The 21,135-nt window shown below is 32.5% G+C and overlaps 2 protein-coding genes across 2 annotated transcripts; both read right to left on the reverse strand.

Annotated features, from left to right (window-relative positions):
• Positions 1-1,230: 1,230 nt before the first annotated feature.
• Positions 1,231-8,126, reverse strand: LOC123921670 (protein ANTHESIS POMOTING FACTOR 1). Its single transcript, XM_045974308.1, has 11 exons — positions 7,895-8,126; positions 7,716-7,807; positions 7,532-7,632; positions 6,648-6,748; positions 6,492-6,558; positions 6,293-6,392; positions 6,074-6,187; positions 5,814-5,951; positions 5,623-5,707; positions 5,267-5,316; positions 1,231-1,588 (listed from the first exon to the last, which is right to left on the reverse strand). The coding sequence occupies exons 1-11, from the start codon at positions 7,899-7,901 to the stop codon at positions 1,439-1,441; spliced, it is 1,005 nt and encodes a 334-aa protein (XP_045830264.1). The 5' UTR covers positions 7,902-8,126; the 3' UTR covers positions 1,231-1,438.
• A 2,076-nt stretch (positions 8,127-10,202) lies between these two features.
• On the reverse strand, positions 10,203-14,855 carry LOC123921396 (probable 1-deoxy-D-xylulose-5-phosphate synthase 2, chloroplastic). The gene is made up of 9 exons (XM_045973912.1): positions 14,545-14,855; positions 14,269-14,421; positions 13,832-13,996; positions 13,100-13,250; positions 12,688-12,959; positions 12,082-12,355; positions 11,290-11,879; positions 10,860-11,144; positions 10,203-10,744 (listed from the first exon to the last, which is right to left on the reverse strand). The coding sequence occupies exons 1-9, from the start codon at positions 14,638-14,640 to the stop codon at positions 10,598-10,600; spliced, it is 2,133 nt and encodes a 710-aa protein (XP_045829868.1). The 5' UTR covers positions 14,641-14,855; the 3' UTR covers positions 10,203-10,597.
• Positions 14,856-21,135: the final 6,280 nt, after the last annotated feature.

Here is a 21,135-nt window from a genome sequence, read left to right on the forward strand (position 1 = left end):
ACCAGAGATGAATATCCAATGCAAGAATAAAAAGTATCTATATTTTAACTATAATTATTTGTCTTTCTCAAAGCAAATATTACGCATGTGATTCTCAAGTTTAGGAGCAAATTCATAAGTGACATTTTTTCAATAATTTAATTCAACATAGCACTTATAATTATATGTATTCTCTTTGCAACTTAAAAGGACACTGTTCGATTTCCCTATTATATGTATATAATTTCTTTCACGGGTGTCCTGCTAGTGCTCAAAACTCTGAATGATCGACACGTATCGCCTTGGCCCCGAGTGTCCTGCTAGTGTTCATAAAAGTCTGAATGATCAACACATATAGCCTTGGCCCCGAGTATGTACTAAAATATTTGTTTCTTCTGGCAAGACTCTACAAGATTTTTGGCACAAAAGTCTGGATATTCAAAAGTTCAACATCTTACGGCTAGAACGTTAAAAATTGTCATTGTCATGAATAATTGTTGACACCATAAAAGTCATGAATAATTGTCATTGTACGCCAAGTGAAAAAATTCTTAATTTACAACGGCTTAAGTTTTCAAAATTGTAGTAGTATATCATCAACGATTGAAGGCTGCCAAAAAAAAAAAGTCATACGACCACAAAAGATTACCTTATAGTCATACGACCGACCGTTACATGACCACAAGAGATTACCTTATAGTCATACAACCGTTACATGTTCCCAACATCCTAAGCCACCAGTAAACCGCAGATCCCTCCCCATTGCTTCTCGTTCACTCGACACTAAATTTATCATGTCTCCATAGCTTAAGTTCTAATGTCGATGTTTTGAGCAGTTTTTACCGATTGCACATCAAAACAATAATCATTGGAAGATACATTTTTATTAGTTTTTTACAATTACTGTATATAGCAATCATTGCACATAAGAGATCTGGACATCTACCACTTATGGCACAACATATTGATAGACACTACAAAAATTTTAATTATTTGATTTTGGCTTGTCTTCTTTTCTAACAAAATTAAACGTAAATGATAGATAGAAGCTGCAAACACTAGACAATATTGTGAAACATATCTGGTTGAAACTTTAATAAAAATGAACGCTGCCCTATGAAACATTACTCTAAAAAAATGTCAGCAAACTAGAACGGGTAATTTTTGCCTTTATTGGATGAAATTGAGCCACTATAGTCTATAATCAAGTAACATCTACAGCAAGGATAAAATTGCAAAAATAACATATGATGCGATAAATCCAGACCCGGAAAGGAGAAGGGCCGAACATAAATACACATTCAGATATCTTAACTTGTACAGTTCTGGAGGCTCACTGAAATATCTGCCGCCCTTTGGAGAAAAATATATACAAACCATGGCAAAGTTTCAGTAGGATTAACAATATAATCTTTCAGTTGGTTATCGGGTAAAAAATAGCTTCTTTGTGTGGAGTTTTCTACTTTTTTACAACATAAGCTCCTATTTTAGACAAATCTGGAACCCAAAACGACAACTCAGATGATCCAGTCGCAAACATAAGACTCCCAGGAGCCCACTTTATAACAGGAGGTCCAATATCAGAAGTTGCACTCCTCCAACTTGCAACCTATACAGGATGGATAAAAGCATTAATATTGCAATGGCAACTGGCAAGTACTATTTACACTGTAACTTCAAAAAGTTTCTAGCATAATCGTTTGCTTGAAAATTATGATTCAAAATGTCCAACATCAATATCAATAACACAAGTCTTTTTTTTCCTTCTATTAGATAGGGAGACAGACCCGTTATAGAAGTTTATCATAGAACGGGAGCAAGGAGACCAAATGAGCGGATAGAAGGAGAATAACAAAAAGGGCAGGTGGCAATTGCAGTTCGGGTAGATATCCATATAATGGAAAGGTGGGGAGGTCAGAAGGGGGTATATGAGAAAATTGGGGCGTAGTGGTTAGGCTTGGTCTGGGTGAGGAATATTTTGTCCGTGTGGAGAATAGGCTAGTTATTCTGTTCAATTTCCATTCTATAATTTTGTAGAAGCAGGAGCCTTTCTCAATGTGCAGCACTTATAATTGTTTTTCTCCGTTTTTATCATTGATTCATCTTTCATTTTGGTTCTAGCATTTTACTTTATGGGTTGATCAGTCTCTGTTCTATAAGGGATGAAAACAAATCATAGGGACCTGGGTATTATGGGATTCTATATCAAGTAGTGTGGAATGCTCGGTGAAGTATTTAAATGGCTTGGTTCTTCCCCCTTGATGACTAAGAGGGTTCTCTAAATGCTTAGATATTTATCAATTGGTATCGTAGCCTAGGTGTTGGTGGTATGATAGGTAGTTGGGTATTATCACTATTATGGGATGTCTAAGTTTGACATCAAGTAGTATGGGATGCTCACTGCTCAGTAAAGTATGAGGTTCCCAAATTGCTTACATACTTATCAATAAAGATAGAGATATGAGGTTCAATCATCAAACCTCTCACATGTGTCATAACATTATGTTTTCTGCTATTCTCTAGGTAATCAAGCAGATAAAATGTTAAGAGATAGACAAAATGAATACTATTTGCAGAAAAACAAACATCACTACTGGCTCCCATCCCATCAAATGCAATGCCAAAATCTATATTATAGGCGCACACGATAGATCTCATCTATTGTATAGGACTCTTAGTTGGATACGCATACAGACATGGATATGAAACTAACCCTTCAACAAAGGGGTTAGTGGTTACTGCTTGGATAAAGTACTTCCTAGGGAGGTTACTGTTAAGAGCTCCACATTGATGGCCTGAAAATATGTTTATAAGTGGAGGCAATCCTCACCTTAAAAACCAGTATTTGAGATGTGGATTTACCCCACTTAGAAAACATATTTTCAAGCCATCTCTACTCTGCATACAATCGTCACCTGTCTCTAATTCTAATTCTATTTCAGTAGTATGCTACCGAGAGGCTACCATCAATAATTTCTTATTTAAATGCTACTATCAATGGTTCATCCATCCAGAAACATTTCGGGGAAGAGGACCTTTAGTTCGAGATCAAGCATAAGGCATGCCACTGAATGGCCAATATCTAATGTCTCTAGTGATCTTTCCATCGAAATAGGAGCTTCAAGCTTTGCACTCCACAAATTTCCTTTAGTTTTTAGGAGTGGGAGAATTAGGAAATGGTTGTTAGAATCAAGAGTCGAAAATTCCACGCATAAATCTCCCAAGTGTACCAGGTGGTGCAGAGACATTTGAGTTAGCTACAAAATTTTGTCATGGAATTAACATTGACTTCACTCTCTTCAATGTTTTTATGCTAATATGCATAGTACATTTTCTAGAAATGACAGAAGAATTCGCCAAGAAAAACTTGTTGACGCAAGCCGAATCATATCCAAAAGAGACAGTGCTCTCAAATACAATCATTTACACATAAATACAATTTATATATGGTATCTACAATCTTTATTCTAATTCTTCCACTCATAAAAGATTGTAGATACCATATAGAAATTGTATTTTTGTGTAAATGGTTGTGTTTGAGAGCACCGTCTTTTTAGATATGATTCGGCATTGGCCAACAAGTTTTTCTTGGCGAATTCTTCCATCATGTTTTAAAAATGAGCTATGCATATTAGCATAGCAACATTGGAGAGAGTGAACTCAATGTTAATTTCATGACAATAGTTGAGAAATGGCCTGAAAATATATTTAGGCTTAACTACATATTTGATCCCTTACGTTTATTTTAGGTTTCAATTTGGTCTCTTACGTTTAAAACGTATCAATTTGGTCCCTTACGTTTTTTCCGTTTGCATCAATTAGTCCTTTCCGTTAGATTTTAAGTTAACTACATCATCCACCGTTGATAAAAAAATGACCATTGCAATTTTCATCATCCACATGTATGATTATCATGGACTCCCTACACTGAATAAATATACCTCTTCCCCCACCATTGCAATTTCATCGGCACTGTATAAACTTTTTGAAGAAGAGAAGTTGATGAAGAACAAAGAGTAATGAAGTTAAGTTTGTTTCATGGATGTTTGTTTTGGATCTAGTCTAGTTTTATGCCTCTTATTTTTTTTATTTTGTTCATCTTTTTATTTTCTCTGGGTTTTTTTTTAGATCTGAAATAGGAAATTTCATTCAAGAAGATTCTTCTCCTTGAAAAACTCAAGTTTTAAGATAATCTTGTTCACTGTAAAAACTAACATCCCAGAATTTGCAACAATAACAATTAATAGCACCTGGATTCCTAGTACAGCATTGATGATGTACTATAGCAGATGAACGAATAAAAAATTTCTTAAGATTTTTGGTAAAACTACACTCTTCCAAAGCAGTTCTACATGTTCTATTTAGAGTTAAGTGCAAAACCCAATACTCAATTTCAATTCCGATGGCTATATGTTCTATATTTACCTTCTTCCAAATCCACAATCAACATTGAAAGTACTTGATTTCAATTTCAATGGCTGTAGGTTTTTTTTTTTTATCTTTTCCTTATTTTAATTAATTTTGGGTTTTTTCGATGAATTTATGGGTTTGCTCATTTTCACCGGTAAAGTTATGGGTTGAATGATGTTCATGATGAATTTTTGGATTTTTTTTTTAACATTTCTGGCTTTTTTTTGGAAAATAATCTAGTGTTGGGTAGTCTATGATAATCATACTTGGTCCTTCTTTTTAAACGGCGTTACTGAAAAAATTAACGGAAAGGACTAACGAATGCAAACGACGTAAACGTAAGGGACCAAATTGATACGTTTTAAACGTAAGGGACCAAATTGAAACCTAAAATAAACGTAAAGGATCAAATGTGTAGTTAAGCCATATATTTATAAGTGGAGGCAATCATCACCTTAAAAGTCAGTTTTGTAAAGTTGAGTTAGGCCCCACCCAAATTTCTAAGAGTTACTTCAGAACTTGAAACCTTTACATTGCAAGCAAAGTTACTCCATGATCACATCCATGACCATTAGGTTAATGAGTGTTGTCTTCTACTTATATATACATGCGGATCAGTTTCAGTCAATTAGACACAATTTGCAATTTAAACATTCAAATTGAAAGAATAAGGAATTCTTGAAATTATCTCAGTAAAAAAAAAAAAAAAGGAAAAACACGAGAATGAAAAGATGAACATGTAAAATTTGCCCAACCTAAGCATATGATCCTGACTGGAGAATTAACTATATTAAAGGTACAAGTTAAGTAAAAAATATATGAAGAAAAAATAACAGTTATGAAATGCGGAAAAGAGTAAGAATATAGATTATCATACTTCTTTGCCAGTCCGAACACTCCATGAATAGATGCTACCATCCCCAGAACCTGCAAAATTCAGGCTTAAAAATTTAGCATAACAAACCTGGGAGAAAGTGAACAGAAGCCAACAAGATTACATGCATGATGGATGACAGATTGAATATATTACTAGTGAAGCAAAAGTTTTGGAAAATAATCATATTGATTGTAAAGTTTTCTTTTAAAACATAATTTAAGATATAAAATACCGCCGTAATAGTTCTACATTTCATGTACAGAAAACAAGGGCGATAAGAAAAATAGCTGATATAATCAATGAGTTAATAAGTGCATAATTACTAGAAAAGTTTTGGGTAATCCAAAAACTCTTACTTGATATTACAAACATTCCATCGGGGCTGAAAGAAGCTTCTAATGTGGCATTGCATGAGACAGGCGTGACATTATATGTGGATAACTGTGTACACGTGATAAAGGAGAGCAATCACATAAATAGCCTTTCAAAGCGGATATAAATAATTGAAAGAAATAACTGGGTTGAGGAAAGTAAGGAAGATACAGACAAGTGTACCACGGAATGAGTCAACAACGTGGACATGCCCATCTGCAGTTGTTAAAAGCATGAGTCTCCCATCATTACTAAACTTCACAACATTCGCATCAGAAATATCTCCCCCAACAGAAAATATCTCAAAGGGGCCCTGTAGAGTGAATTAAACCATATTAGATTATAACAGTTTATCAACAAAACAAAAAAAAAAAAGCCAAAATAAAAAATAAAATTTAATAGTTTGATGCATAGTTTCATGTAAAATTTGCAAACCTTTTCATACTTCCGTGCATCAAACATTCTCACGTATCCTCCAAAGGCTACTGCAAAGACAAGGCCTTGATCATCATACGATATAGCAGGCCTTCCTTGTACATGTAAAAGTCCCTATTTAGTTTTAAACAAAGTAAGAAGGCCCTAGAAAAGTTATATGATGTATTAGATACAAAAGGATATAGAAATACACAATCAGTAGTGTGTAAATGCCACTACCTGGCACTTCTCGGCCCTTTGATCCCATAGTAAAACAGTTCGATCTAAAGATCCGGATATAAAGCAATCTTTCCTAGAGCACAAGCTAAGTGAGACAACCCTAGAAAAAAGAACAAATATTTATTTTGTTATATGACAAAATGGGAATGTACATGAACACTGCAGCATACAATTTGAGATTGGAATGTATATAACAAACCTGTCATGATGACCTTTGAAATATCTCAAGTATTTGTTATCATGCAATGATAGAAGCCGCAAAGATTCTGGATTAATTTATCATATTAGTAACGAATATACAAAATTTACTAAGTTAACAAAGATCAACGAAGATGGAAACAGGAATAACACATACCATCCCAACCATTCTTCGAAGAGTAAATGACAGTTGTAGGATGAGAAGTGAAGCAAACCAAATCAACTCCATACTTCTTGCTGTTAATTGTCTTCAAAGATCTGGTAACAATTAAGAAATCTCAAAATTTCACGTTGATGAATTAATAAATATATAAATCAATCAGTAGAGTAAAAAAATGAATGTCTAGAACCAAATGGTACAAGAGTTCCCCACATCTACTTGTGATATGCTCTTGTAAATAATATGAAAACATCTCCAACCCTAAATTGGACTTAGATTGCTTAACAATTTTGGTATATCAACTTTTTCAAGGTCAGTTTGATGCTTAACAACTTTTGGTATGCTTAACAATAAGAAAACAACTTTTTCAATTTTGGTATGCTTAACAGTATGAAAACAACTTTTTCATGTGTAACTAAAGTCTCCTGCTCCAGCATCCTCCTCCAAAATGCAGTTCAGCTCCATTGTAGATGGATTTAGTTATCGTTGCATCTGTTTCATTTCCTATCAAACAGTTTGATATCAATGCATCTTTTCCAGGTCTTTTGAAACGGTTAGTTGGTTGCAATCAAGGCATAGAATTGGAAAATTTTTAATTAAAAAGCAATCAATTTGTGTTGCCTATATCGTTAATATCGGTTAATTTTAAGGAATGACTAATATCACACAATCGAACTCTAACTCAAACGGTAAAAATGAAATAAGCATTGTGGCATGTGTTTAAGAAATCAACAAGCAACTAGCAAAAAGAGCAGAATTATTTATAACAATGTTGATTGCAGCAACTATAACAAATTTAATAAGTTGTTTGTTTCTATGTGAATGAATGAATTGATTCCATAATTAAAACAATTAATAAATAAAATAAAATTGGGACTTACGTTCCAGCAGCAACATCATATAGACGAATAGATTCATCATCACTAGCAGTAACTAGATAACTGGATGTCCTATGAAAATCCATCGAACTAATTCTACCATTCTGTAAAAAAAATAAAAGAATAATTAAACCCTAATATTCAATTTGGTAAAACAACAAAAAACAGAATGATAGAAATTACTGACGTAGTCTTTGAAGGACATTCCAACTTCCATACTCTGAAGAATTTCTTCACTAAGCTCTAATGAAACTTTCTCTTCTCTTTCCACTTGTGTTCCTGAGAGATAAGAAAAAAAAGAGGTAAAAAGAAACAGAAAATGGTTGTAAATGAAATCTAAGAGCAGTAGTAAGAATTTTGATGTACCACCCATTTTGGAGGCGAATTTGGCGTTGGTGTCTGAAATGGTGAATAGGGTTTTGAGGAATTTGAAGAAACCTGAATCCAAGTATTGATACCTTTGATTGCAGAAAAATATGAGCTCAAAAAACCATTCGCTTGAACAAGACGGGGAGTGCGTGTGGCAATTTTCTAGCCCAAACGTACGTACGTGATGTGTGTGTAGTGTACACTCAATAAGAATTGATTCAGATTGAAATTCGGTTCGAATCGTAACATAAATATTTTATTTTTTTAGTTTAAAGATTACCAACGCTTTAATTCGAGAGTTTGAAATGATAATCTATTTTCAATACTTTTTATCAAAATTTATATTTTTATCATTTATCATCTTTTACTATCTTAAAAAAAATAAATTTTAATGATTATAAATAAACGGCAAATAGCTTTAGATTTTTTTGAAAATCTCTACAAAAAATTATTTTCTTGAAAATATCATTTTTTTTTTAAATCTCAAACAAACAGGCCCCGAATCTATTGATGTCTACGAACAACTCAGTTTAACTCGCTAACTCAAACCACGTAACTTAAAAGTTGATAAAAAAAATTGTTTCAAAATAAAAATAAAGTTGATAAAATTAAATTTTAGATCCAAAAATAAATTGAAATTTTTTTTAAAAAAATAAATTGAAATTTATACCAATTTTTAATGAATAGAAATATTATATATTTTCGTAAAAAAAAAAGAAATATTATATATATTTAGTCCAAAAAAATATTACTATATTTGTCCAAAAACAATATCACATATATAAAATTATTTAAGTATAAAAAAAACTATATAGATTCATGAATTTCTATTGGACCCGACCTTATACAATTCTTAATTCTTAAAAATTTCGGATAATTGCTCTTCTTCTCGTGAATTTCGCAAAATCCCCTCCATCTTATTGGAAGATATTTTCATTAATCCATATTGTTCTGGACCGAGCTTACAAGTCCGGACATCCAAACACCACCAGCAAATAGAACCAAGCAGGTCTTAATGCGAGGACATATGATAATTGCTCGACATTCCAATGGTCATATCCCTAGGTTTCTTGTAACGCCAAATTTCACCGGAATGATGAGCATTAACTGCTCATCAAGGCTTTCTAGCCGTTTTCCGGCAGCCACTTGATGACCATTAATGCCATCAAGGGCCTTGGCCCAGCGCTGGGGGCTATATATATGTGACGCATAACATTCACAAGGTACGTATTATCTTAGCACAGAAAACATTTGATTCACTCTCACTGACTTGAGCGTCGGAGCACCTGCAGTTACACAACCCCCCTCCGCTTCAACAGGGGCTTTCAAGAGCTAAACGCCGGCGCGATCGCATATTCTGATCAAGTACGATCACATATCTTACTGGAAAATACATTCATGTATTGTAAAATCTTATTGGAATATATTTTTTAGTAGTGTATTTTGCGGATGTGGATTACATGTAATAAATATAAAATAGAATATAGTTACACTCCGGTTTTTTTTTATCACGATCATTGATTCAAAATCCGACGATTTCTATTACATATTAGTAAGATCAATTGTCTACATCTCTAAATTTTAAATTGAACATTTATTACGAATAATGCGTGACACCGCTTGTTTTTTTTTTGTCTATACAAGTAACATAGAGGATAAAAGCAATATCTTGCTAGTCCCCCTCGATACCCTCTCTTAAAATTCGTTGTATCCTTTGTGTTTTTGTCAACCATGATTAATTTGGGGGCTTAGTCTGTGTAATTTGACTAAGAAAATATGACCTTACCTATATATTGTAGTTCAATGGATTTGCATGCTATAATGTTTTGTTTCGATCTTATTCATTCTAAGGTAGTAATTAGGTTCAAGTTCAACTCCATTGAAGTCAACCTATTTCACTTCATACTTGGGGCGGTCAATTATGCCGGTCTGATCTAATACATTGTAAGATATTCAATACTTAATTATTTCATAATGACATAATTTAGTATTATTATTACTATTATTAATATTATTATTATGAGTAATCGATGATTATATCCGTTTAATTGGTTCTAAAGAATTTTTTTGACAATCACAAACTTAAAACATTTCATTAATCAAAATAGTTTTAATACGAGTAGGTAACTTGTGAGTTTAAACTTGTGTTGTGCCCTAACATATCAAATGTACACATAATATTTTATCATTTGAGTTATACTTTCAGCACAATCATCAATATTTTTTTTTGTTACAAGAGAGAAAACAATCATCAATAATTATTATCAATTGATGTAAAAACATGATTACATTATGAATTAATTCATGAACCCAAACATGACTAGCACTTTACATGTCATGTCACTGTAATATATGGTCGGAATATTTTTACAAATTGCGGATATAGTGACAGATAATGTAGTACACCTATACATACTCATTGCAATCCATACACATGTGGCTGCGTCCTCTCGTACGATGCAGTCAAAAGAATTTCTTCTTTGTGATGTGATGTGTTCGAGAGTGTCTGACACATATCTTGAGATGTTCTTAAGAATATGTTACAAGAATAAATTCATCTTTTTGAATGTGATTCATGCTCCTAAGTTCCTAAAACTATAAAATATGACCCCCATATCATATAAATACAACTGTAGTTATTTACAATTTCCTCTCAACCACAATGCTAATTGGAGTCTTCTAAGTTTAAGGTTTGTGCTTTTATTTGAACAAAAGAGCTTCTTTTGGCATTTCTAAAAGGGATAAGACTGTGCCAAGAATATGCTTTGATGAAAGGCCTGCTTCATCAATCTGATCATTGGGTGATCCATGGTCAATGTACCTATCAGGAAGCATCATTGCTCTCAACTGCATACATGTAAAGTTCATAAGAATATTAGTACTTCACAAAGAAACATTCAAGAGCAAAAATAATATCGGAACGGATCTAGAATGACTTATCCATAGAGGAAGGTGTTCTTACCTTAAGTGGTCCATCAAGGAGACCAGCTAAGCTTAAGAATTGCGAAACATGTGATCCAAAACCACCAATAGAACCCTCTTCCACTGTGATGAGTATTTCATGCTCTTTAGCTAGAAGCCTAACGAGATTAGTATCCAAAGGTTTGCAAAACCTAGCATCAGCAACTGTCACATAAACCCCTACTGCTCTAAGCATTTCTGCTGCTTTCATGCATTGCTGAACCATACAACCATATCCCAAAATCGCAACTCTGCTTCCTTCTATCAGAATTCTACCTTTTCCAATCTGCATAGAAAAACAAAAATATTTCAATTTGGTCGGCAAACTATTCAGCATTATGTTAAAAGGGTCGTTCATGAGATTTTGGGCGCCCTGTGCAAAGGACCATCCCTGGTATTTGTAAAATGTTTATTTTGTTATGTATGCTAACCTCAAGTGGGGTTCCTTTGTTATTGAGGGGAAGATTGGCACCAATTCCATTTCCCCTTGGAAATCGAAAGCAACTTGGTCTATCATCTATAGCTGCTGCAGTTGCAACCATGTGCATTAATTCAGCTTCATCGGATGGAGCCATAACAATCATGTTTGGCAAGCAAGCCATGTAAGTGATATCAAATGCTCCACAATGAGTTGGTCCATCTGCACCAACTAAACCAGCTCTATCCATTGCAAATCGAACAGGTAGTTTTTGGAGATCAACGTCATGAACTACCTGATCGTATCCGCGTTGTAGGAATGATGAATAAATAGTACAAAATGGCTTGAGGCCTTCAGCAGCTAAGCCTGCTGCAAATGTAACAGCATGCTGTTCGGCTATCCCAACATCAAAACACCGCTCTGGAAACTTTTTCTGGAAATAATTTAGGCCAGTTCCACCACCCATTGCTGCATGAATGGCAACTATCTTACTGTCCGCCTCAGCTTCCTTAATCAATGATTCAGCAAAGTATTGTGTGTATGAAAGTGTAGAGGGTTTTGGCTTGAACTGGTTGCCTGTTTTTGGATCAAACTTGACAACACCTGAAAATTTTAGAAAGTATAAGCACCTTTACAAATTAGTTATTATAATTACTATTAGCAAAAAAGTTCATGAATATGGACCAGATACATCATACATGTACTTTTTTGTTTACTTATGGCCAAATATATGTACTTTTATGCTTATACTTAAGTACGGAGGGAGTATGTTAACAAATGAAAGATTTTTTTTTCCCTTTCTCACCATGCATTTTATCAGCTGCTGCTTCAGCTGGAGGGTATCCCTTTCCTTTTTCTGTCACAATATGAATCAAAACCGGACCCGGGGCTGGCATTGATTTCACTTTTTCAAAAATTGTGACTAGATCTTCAACGTTATGACCATCAACAGGACCAATGTAGTATAAACCAAGTTCCTCAAAGATTGAAGACCCAGAACCACTAATGAAATCTCTTGCATACTTATCTACTTTTGATGCAACTTGGTGTGTTTGTCCTCCTATTTGCTTTGTGATGCTCTATAGCAGATAAAATTAGAGTCAGAAACTAAACTCTTTTTTAATTGACTTATCTGAACTTATTTACCGGTATAAAACTTGAGATTGTTTAAGAGAGCTTATGGAAACAGCCTATGACATGTCTGCAAGTTGTTTTCCGCTTATCTCCATAAGCTCTCCAAGATAGCATATGAAAACAGCTTATAGCTTACATGAAATCAATTTGACTTTATTTTATCCTTTGTTATAGAAATAGGTTATACATAACAACTTGCATGGTAAACACTTCTATTATAAGCTCTTAATTAAATTGTTTATCCAAACAAGGTCAAAGACAAGTTTAAGGGACTTACTTTCGCGGCTTCTCTAAGTTTGCGGAATTGTGTGCTTGCTTGAATTTTGCTTAAAGTACTGCTGAGGGCTCCAACTGGTGTTGCAGGGCCATCAAGTGTGGCAGTTGGTAAAGAAACTTGCTTGTTGTCATTAAGAACAACAATCAAATTAGCATCAAGGAATCCTGCATTGTTCATGGCTTCATAAGCTTGGCCTGCAGTCATTGCTCCATCTCCAATCACTGAAATCACACTGTTGTTCTTTCCCAATAGATCCCTTCCAACTGCCATACCTATCAATATTTTTGATTTGTAACAAATGAAAAGTTGTTCATATACACATTGATTTGATTAAAATATGAGTTATGCTATACATAACGAACAAGTTTGATACAAAATTTGATGTATCGGTCTTAAGTTTGAAGAATCATACCAAGACCAGCTGATATACTTGTAGAACTGTGGCCTACACCAAAAGCATCATGAACACTCTCATCCCTTTTGGGAAAACCTGCTAGTCCTGATGTCTTTCTAATGGTGTGCATCCTTGACCTTCTGCCTGTGAGAATCTTGTGTGCATATGCCTGCAATTTGGTGGTTATTTCTTCTTAATTAGACCCTCTTGAACATGGCAAAAACAATTAATTATCATGCTTGAGGTTTTAAGGCTATAGCGAGTGTAAGAGAAATCGTGTATATAAAATAAAGTATTGATGGATATAGTTTGCTGACACAATTTATTATCCCATAGAAAATAGGGAAGGGCTTTAGATTTTGGTTGTGGTCGCAGTGCGAACCTTTATATTGAGGAAAAATGTGGCCGATGCGGCTAAAATTGTGGTTGCGAACCGCAATTTAAAACTATGGACAAGGGGATCATATATTAGGAAATAGATTGCCTTAGCAATATGCAATCACATATTTGCATATTATATCTTTTGATAGGACTTTTCATGTTCTGACTTCATATTTCTGGACCGACTTTGTGAAGTCAAAATACAAGCCGTCCTATTAAGATGATACGGACGAGATCGACCAACTACACGAAATCTGAAATTTTGTTACAATAGAAAAAGTTTCTACATACAAGAAGATTATTTTATTTTCCCTAATAAATGTTCTATTGGAATTTCAAGGTCAAATAAGAGGCAAAAAAAAGTCAAACCTGATGGCCAACATCCCATATGATCTTATCATCAGGAGTGTTGAAAACATGATGGAGAGCCACTGATAACTCCACCACTCCTAAACTTGAGCTAAGATGCCCTCCAGTGTTTGACACACTATGGACAATGTCTGCTCTTAGTTCTGCTGCCAATTGTTCTAGATCCTATAAACAATACACACATAAATCATAATCATATACAAAAATCCAGAAAAAAATCATAGAAAAACTACTTTTTCAAACGGAGAAAAGGGAAATTATTATTAATTAAAATGACATTAATGATCATTTTACAACTGTTCTCGAGAAAATTTTAACCGTGTCCTTTGAGGTTATACGTCAAACACCTCATAGTCAATAAAATGTACTTTGGTTATATTACACCATAGCCCATGAAACATTATTTCCAGTTTTAATAAAAGGTTCAAAATTCAAACCTGTGTGGACAGATTCTTCATATGAACTGGATAATTAATTGTATCCAATAACGGTGTTGCTGGTTTTTCCGCCGAGAAATTGATTTTCCATTCATCTTTTTCTTTCCTTATAATAGTCCTTTCTCCATCACTTGATGAAGCCTTTACACAAAACTGTTGACAAAACACAATCACACATAAACATCATCAATAATCTTAATTATCGCAAACAAAAAAACATAAACATTAGTCAATGATATTAATACATGTAACATATGTATATGATAATATTCCAACCTGGTTTCTGCAACCACGGTTTTGAGTTGGAAGTTTGTATTTCTGAGATAAAAGAATAGAATGGTTTGGTTTAAGGAAGGAAGTAGAGAAAGCCATTTTTTGCAGAAGTTGTGAAGAATGAAAATGGAGAAGAAGATTGTAAGTTATAAAGTGTGAAGAATGATAGCAGAGACAACAAAAGAGACAGTGTGGCTATGTTGTTTGTATTGGTTTCTTGTATTTAAAATTGAATATATAGGAGAAGTTTTGTATTGTCTCAACTAAACATATAAATCATTTAAGCGTGTGTCACACAAAAATACACACATTTTAATCATTTAAACGTGTACTCTGTAATATAAACACAAAATTACTTCGATAATAACTCAAAGTACTTAGATGAGATAACACAAGTTTTTTAGGGCCCGTTTGGTGTGCAGGATAGCATAATGATAGGATATCATATATAACATGATAAGAATATGATAAGATAACAGTTATATTCAATTATCATATCCTATGTTTGGTGCACATAGGATAACAAACATGATAACTATTATATTTTGTTTTTAATACATACTTACTCATAATAATATGATAAGATATATAACATATTTAATTGACAAAATTACTCTTGTAAAACAATTGTTATTTTTTAAAAATTATTTTGTAATACTTTGAATTTTATATATAAAAAAATATAAATAAGTAATCAAATAAATTTATATAATTTAAAATAAAAATCATGAGAAAATAATCAAGTTTAATTTTTTATATGAATCATGATCAAATAAATAACTCAATAATATATACATATTAGATAAGCCAAATAAATATATGATATATCTCATACGTAAATAATAAAACTACTATTGCAAAAGAATTATATTTAATATTTTATAAAATTTAAATCAATATCCCTATTTGTCAATTTTTTAATAATCATTTTACTTTAAAATATTGTAATTTTAGTAAAATTTTGATTTTTTAGAATATATAAATTACAAAATTACCCTTGTGAGAAAATCATATATATTTAAAAATTAATTATTTTATTATTTATATTTTATTAATTTTATTTTATGTATTTTAAAATATATTTTATAAAATAAATCAGTAATTTTTTTTTCTTCTTATCCTATCCTGCTGGTAACCCAACTCAAATTCAGGATAAGAATTATAACTAGAGAGATAGGATATGATAAGGTTCAGGATTAACTTATCATATCTTGTTGTATCACCAAACACTGGATTGCGGCAGGATATGATACAGTTATCCTATCATGTCTCTTATCATTTGCACCAAACGGACCCTTATAGTTTAACTAAGGTCTTGAGTTTGATCTTTTACTTGACTATACAGATATACTTATTCATCTTAAAAGGTAAAATATTAACGGCTAGATTAATTGATTAAAAAAATGTTTCAATTTTGTGTGTGAAGTTTAGTTTAACTTTTTTTTTTTTTTGAAAAAGAAGTTTAGTTTAACTTGCAATGTCTATATTGTTAAAAGTTTGAATTTGAAATGAATTTGAGATAATGATTATGTTTATAGTGAAAGAAATAAAAATAGAAAGAATTGATTTTTTTTTTTCTCTTTCTGTATTTTTCTATTTGTGTTTGTGTTCAATAATTTGAATTTGTAATTTTGACAATTACATTGCTCATTTATGAAGTGAAGAATAAGATGCCAAAACAAAATCATCCAGAATTTTTTTATTAATTAATTTTGTTTTACATTAATTAATTGGGTCAGGTCTTCTTATCCATCTTCTTCAGGTAATAGGTTCGAGTACAAACCTGTGACTCGACTCATCGAAGCATTTGATCAGATGCAGATTGGGTCTCGAGTCAATAATTTTATAACGAAAAATGGTCATGAACGGTTGCATGTGCAACTCTCTAAAAATGTATTTTTTGAGTGATTAAAATTTAAAACCAACCGAAAAATCAATGAGATGCAAATTAATTCTCTTCTTTAGTATTAGTATTTTCGAATTTAACGGTAATAAAATTTGTTACGAAGCAATTTCATAAAATAATTTCAGATGGATAATGGGTAATCAGAAGAAAAAAGACTTTTCCACAAAATTGAGTCCCTTTGGAAGAAAAATACAAAAATGCAGTCTGTAATCATTGAACGTATCGTTTTTCATGGAAATAACGTGTTTCTTGATCTTCAACCATGTGTATATTTTCTTAAATTTCATAAATTTTTTATATGAAAAATAATTGCACGAAATCTTTTACTATTTCAGCTATAATTAAATTGTTCTTTCTTTTTTTTTTTTTTATGAAAATATTTCTCTTTAATTTTTTTTCTTATGTTTATTAGAAAAAAGTAATTAACGAATACTCCTTCCGGACATAAATATAAGCAAAAAAAAAAACACTTTAAATTTTGGTCACTATTATAAGCAAAAGTTAACTACTTTTAAACTAATTAATACTACTATTCCTAATATACCCTTATTTAATTCTATTTTATTTTAGGCATTTATTTCACTTTTACACTTTTTAAAATAGGTAATATAGTAAACTTAACTCGTGTTTTGCATTAAATCAAGAAAATTAACTACACTTAACTAAATTTTTTAAACACCGCGTAAACAATTTTCATTCTTATTTTTGTGTCTGGGGGAGTATATAGGAGGACAACCATCTAGTCTAGTTATAATTAAGAACCAAAACTGTCTCCATAAGTATAATTCATTTAATAGACACATTGTTATGTGTAGGGCCCAAGTTCGAATTTCGGCTGGATCCCGCATTTGTTTATCTTAAAATGTGAAAATCTAATCATTAAATAATTTGAAAAAAAATAAAGAGGATAAGAATCAAATTGGAATGTATCCTCTCAAGTATAATTTACATTTGCGTAAAAAAAAAAAAGATTTACATTTGACAAAATAAAGTATAATCCATCACCACATAAATTCACTTTATTATCTAAATTTTTTATATGTTTCTCTCTCTTGATAAATGGTGAAAGATTACACTTTATTCTTTCATGGGTAAAACACACATGAGATTATTTGTTCCCATCCGGAACTACCTATGTGTAGTGGTTTCGCATTCAAGCTAAGATGAACATTCTTCTATATATTCAGTGAAGATGTCTAAAAAAACAAACCTATGTTGTTTTCTTATATATTTATTCATTAAATTTGGTATTTTACTACGTTAATACGGAAGAAAACATGGCTTTGTTGAAAGAAAAAACTTTTTAACGGAAATTATGGTGCTTAATTACTAAAGATAGAAACTATGTTTTATTATTTAATGAAAAATTCACGTGATTCTCCTTCTTTGTATACGCTATGTGACAACTTAAACTCTTTTGTACTAAAGAATATATATATATATATATATATATATATATATATATCTGATTTTATTAATCCAACTTTTATATATATCTCTACTTGATAAAATTTGGACGGATTTAAAGAGGTATATGACGTGGTTGAGTATCTCTAAGTCACGACTTAGGAGTGAGGTTTTAAATTGCGTTCCGCATCCGCAATTGCGGCCGCAGTATTGCTGACGTGGTAGCCACTGCAACCGCATCACACCGTAATTGCGGTGTGATCTTAATTCACGTGTACGGCCGCATCGTAACCGCATCACAACCGCATCGGATGTTTTCGGCGATGTTCGTTCAAATTTTCTCACTAAAAAATAAAATTTATGAACTTCAAATCCCAATTTGTGTCAAATTAATGAAAAATCTTATTTTTAATAATCTATCAACCGTGTATTTTCAATACATTCAAATTATTGTTTATGGAATAAACTAAGATTATGTAATGGTGGATAAATAATGTAGTTACATACTAGTTTCATTTTATATAGCTTGTGAAATTTCAAAATGATTTCACGCCGCAACAATCGCATTGCCGCAGCAACCGCAATGACCGCATTCGCAACAACTGCAACCGCAACTGCATCTACGACCGCAACCGCAATTTAAAACCTTGCTCAGGAGTAAAGTTTGTTGGACCATCTTGCACATTCCGGGTTTGGTTCACTAGGTGTTTTCATAATCTTGGCTTATATATCTTTCCCACCATAGTTAACCCACAAGATAAATGTCTTGGTTGATAATGATTTGAAGAGGGACATCATCTTAGACTCTGGTTCTCGAGCGATCTCAAACTTAGACGTAGATGGTCACGAGCCAAGGAAAACGTGGGATCTTGGTAAGGAGTTAGGGTGATATTATAGAGAGTGAAGTAATTCAGAACCTAACAAAATTTCGTAGAAGTTCCAAAAAGAGATTCACCCCTAAGGTGTTATACATGAGGTTGTTAGTCGGTTCATCTTAGGTGCCATATACTTTAGCTGTTTTAAGTGGTGCTTCTAAGTAGGCTTTATGTGTTGTTCAATGTTCTTGATATTCATTTTGTCTCAGCCTAGCATTTTCTCAAGACATTACGGAGGGTATCGTGTAATTTATTTATAGTTGGTGTGTTTTAGGTTTACTTTAAGAGTCTCGTTGGTTTTTGGTTTGTGTTCCTTAGAGAGTTTTCTTTCGACCATATCGAGTTGGTGGTGTAGCTGCTTAAGGGTTTGTTAGATCTGTAAAATGTTAGTATATTGGACAGAACAATATATGACAATACAACACAGAACATGACAATAAAAATATTTAAGTTATTAAAAAAATGAAAATTCTAGCGTGAAGTCACCAAAATGGCTTCATTGATGAAGTCAAATCTAGCGTTACAAATACAACTTTACTCCCATTTTATAGATGTGTGACATGTGCCAAACTTAAATCCAATGGTTGGTAATTAAAAGGTTTTTTTTTTTTACAGTAATTAAAAAGGTTATTGCTTTTCTCTGTACTTCATCCTCAAATACAACAAATGAACTTCCTCCTCACCTCTGTCTCCCCCTCTTTCTCTCACCGTCGTCGTTTCTCTCCGCCACGATCACCGGAAAAAATATATTTAAAAAAACAAAAAACAGTTTCTCTCGTTGCATAGCTACTCTCACCTCTCTCCATTCCGCCGCCGCCGACCCTCTCCTTCCCGACGAAGACAAATTCCAACGAAGTGAGAACAACTAACAAAACAAAATTAATTTATTTGAATTTCACTATAATATCTACTCTCATTGACCCAGTTACTGAAATCTCAAAAACCCAATTCTAAAAACTTAAACTTTTTTCTTTATAACATCCACTCTCATTGACCCAATAATTGAAATCTCAAAAATTGAATATGAAACACTGTTCATTACATAAGATTAATCAAATTTAGTGACCCCGATTTTTTTAAAACAGTTTATAAAAACTCAAATCAAGGTGTTATTCACGACGGTGGCAGGACGGCGGGGGAAAACGTGTGTGGAGAAGCGGTTACAAAAGATAGACGTGAAGGGGAGGAGGCACGAACAGTGGCACCCGCGGCGACGATGAGAGAAAGAGGGAGGAGCAGCGGTGGTGAGATAATGAGAGGAAGGAGACCATGAAATTGTTGTTGTATATTTTTTCTTTAATATTATGTTCTTTTTTTTTGTTGAATAAATAATAATTTTGATGTTTTAATCTCTTCTAGTATTATGCCACATGTCATAAATCAAACGGTTAACACTCACTTGATCTATGAGGGTACATAGAGATACATAGTAAATATGTGTACTGTATAATTTTATGTGGCACTGACTAAGTCAACATTGCTTTCTTATTGGGCCAGATCAGCAACTTCATCAAAGAAGTCAATTATGTGACTTCACCATAGAAGCTTCCTTAAAAAAAATGTGTTGTACCATGTTTGGTGGACAAAAGGTTATTTTGGTATTTTAGACAATTTGTGCAGAGGATAAAAAGTTATTCCGTGGGGGACAAAAATTTCAGTTTTTGTCCTATTCCTTTACCCCCAATTTGTCCAGTACCATAAATAATTTTTAAAATCAAACGCAATACAACTAAAATTGTCATGTTAAGTCCCTTATTTTTTTAGCACATCAAACACACCCTAAATATTATTAGGGTTTTGGGTACTAATTTGCTCGTAAGCAAAATCTGTCTAGCATGTTGGTTAGACATTGTAAATAAAATTTGGATCATGCTAATAATTGATGTTTCTGATAATTGTATTTGTGATATGGCATGATATCTTCAAGTTTACAGTTTACATAATTTATGGAGTTATTTCAAAGCTAACATTTTATCACAATTTTATTTAGTGTTTTTATCAATTTCAAATATCAAATCTTGATTTATATATATATATATATATATATATATATATATATATATATATATAACTCCAATTCATTGACTTACTCTGTTTAATAACTCGATATCGGCATTATCTTTCTTCAATCCAACCGTTGAATTCAAAGATCTTATTGAGTAGATCAACTCCACAAATTTTTATAAAAATTCAAAACGTTTGATACTTTTTCTGATAATTTCAATTGAACGTACGACAAACTTTTAAAAAAACCGTTGAATTTCAATAGTCTGAATACATAACTTCATTTTTTGAATTTTTATAAAAATTTGTGAAGTTGATCTACAAAATAAGATCTTTGAATTCAACGGTTGGATTGAAGAAATATAATGCCGATATCGAGTTATTAAGCGTAGTAAGTCAATG

Source organism: Trifolium pratense, linkage group LG4 (assembly GCF_020283565.1).
Source record: "Trifolium pratense cultivar HEN17-A07 linkage group LG4, ARS_RC_1.1, whole genome shotgun sequence".
NCBI classification, from domain to species: domain Eukaryota; kingdom Viridiplantae; phylum Streptophyta; class Magnoliopsida; order Fabales; family Fabaceae; genus Trifolium; species Trifolium pratense.

Bases quoted from the DNA above. Each gene is read 5' to 3' on its own strand.
- LOC123921670 (XM_045974308.1), bottom strand. The intron at 6,749-7,531 runs GTAAGTCCCAAT...AATTGTTACCAG, and splicing joins TATGATGTTGCTGCTGGAAC to ATCTTTGAAGACAATTAACA. The intron at 5,317-5,622 runs GTAAGAGTTTTT...TGAATTTTGCAG, and splicing joins TGGAATGTTTGTAATATCAA to GTTCTGGGGATGGTAGCATC.
- LOC123921396 (XM_045973912.1), bottom strand. From the start codon at position 14,640: ATGGCTTTCTCTACTTCCTTCCTTAAACCAAACCATTCTATTCTTTTA. The intron at 13,997-14,268 runs GTTTGAATTTTG...TATTGTTTATAG, and splicing joins TGAAGAATCTGTCCACACAG to GATCTAGAACAATTGGCAGC. The intron at 13,251-13,831 runs GTTTGACTTTTT...ACCAAATTGCAG, and splicing joins TATGGGATGTTGGCCATCAG to GCATATGCACACAAGATTCT.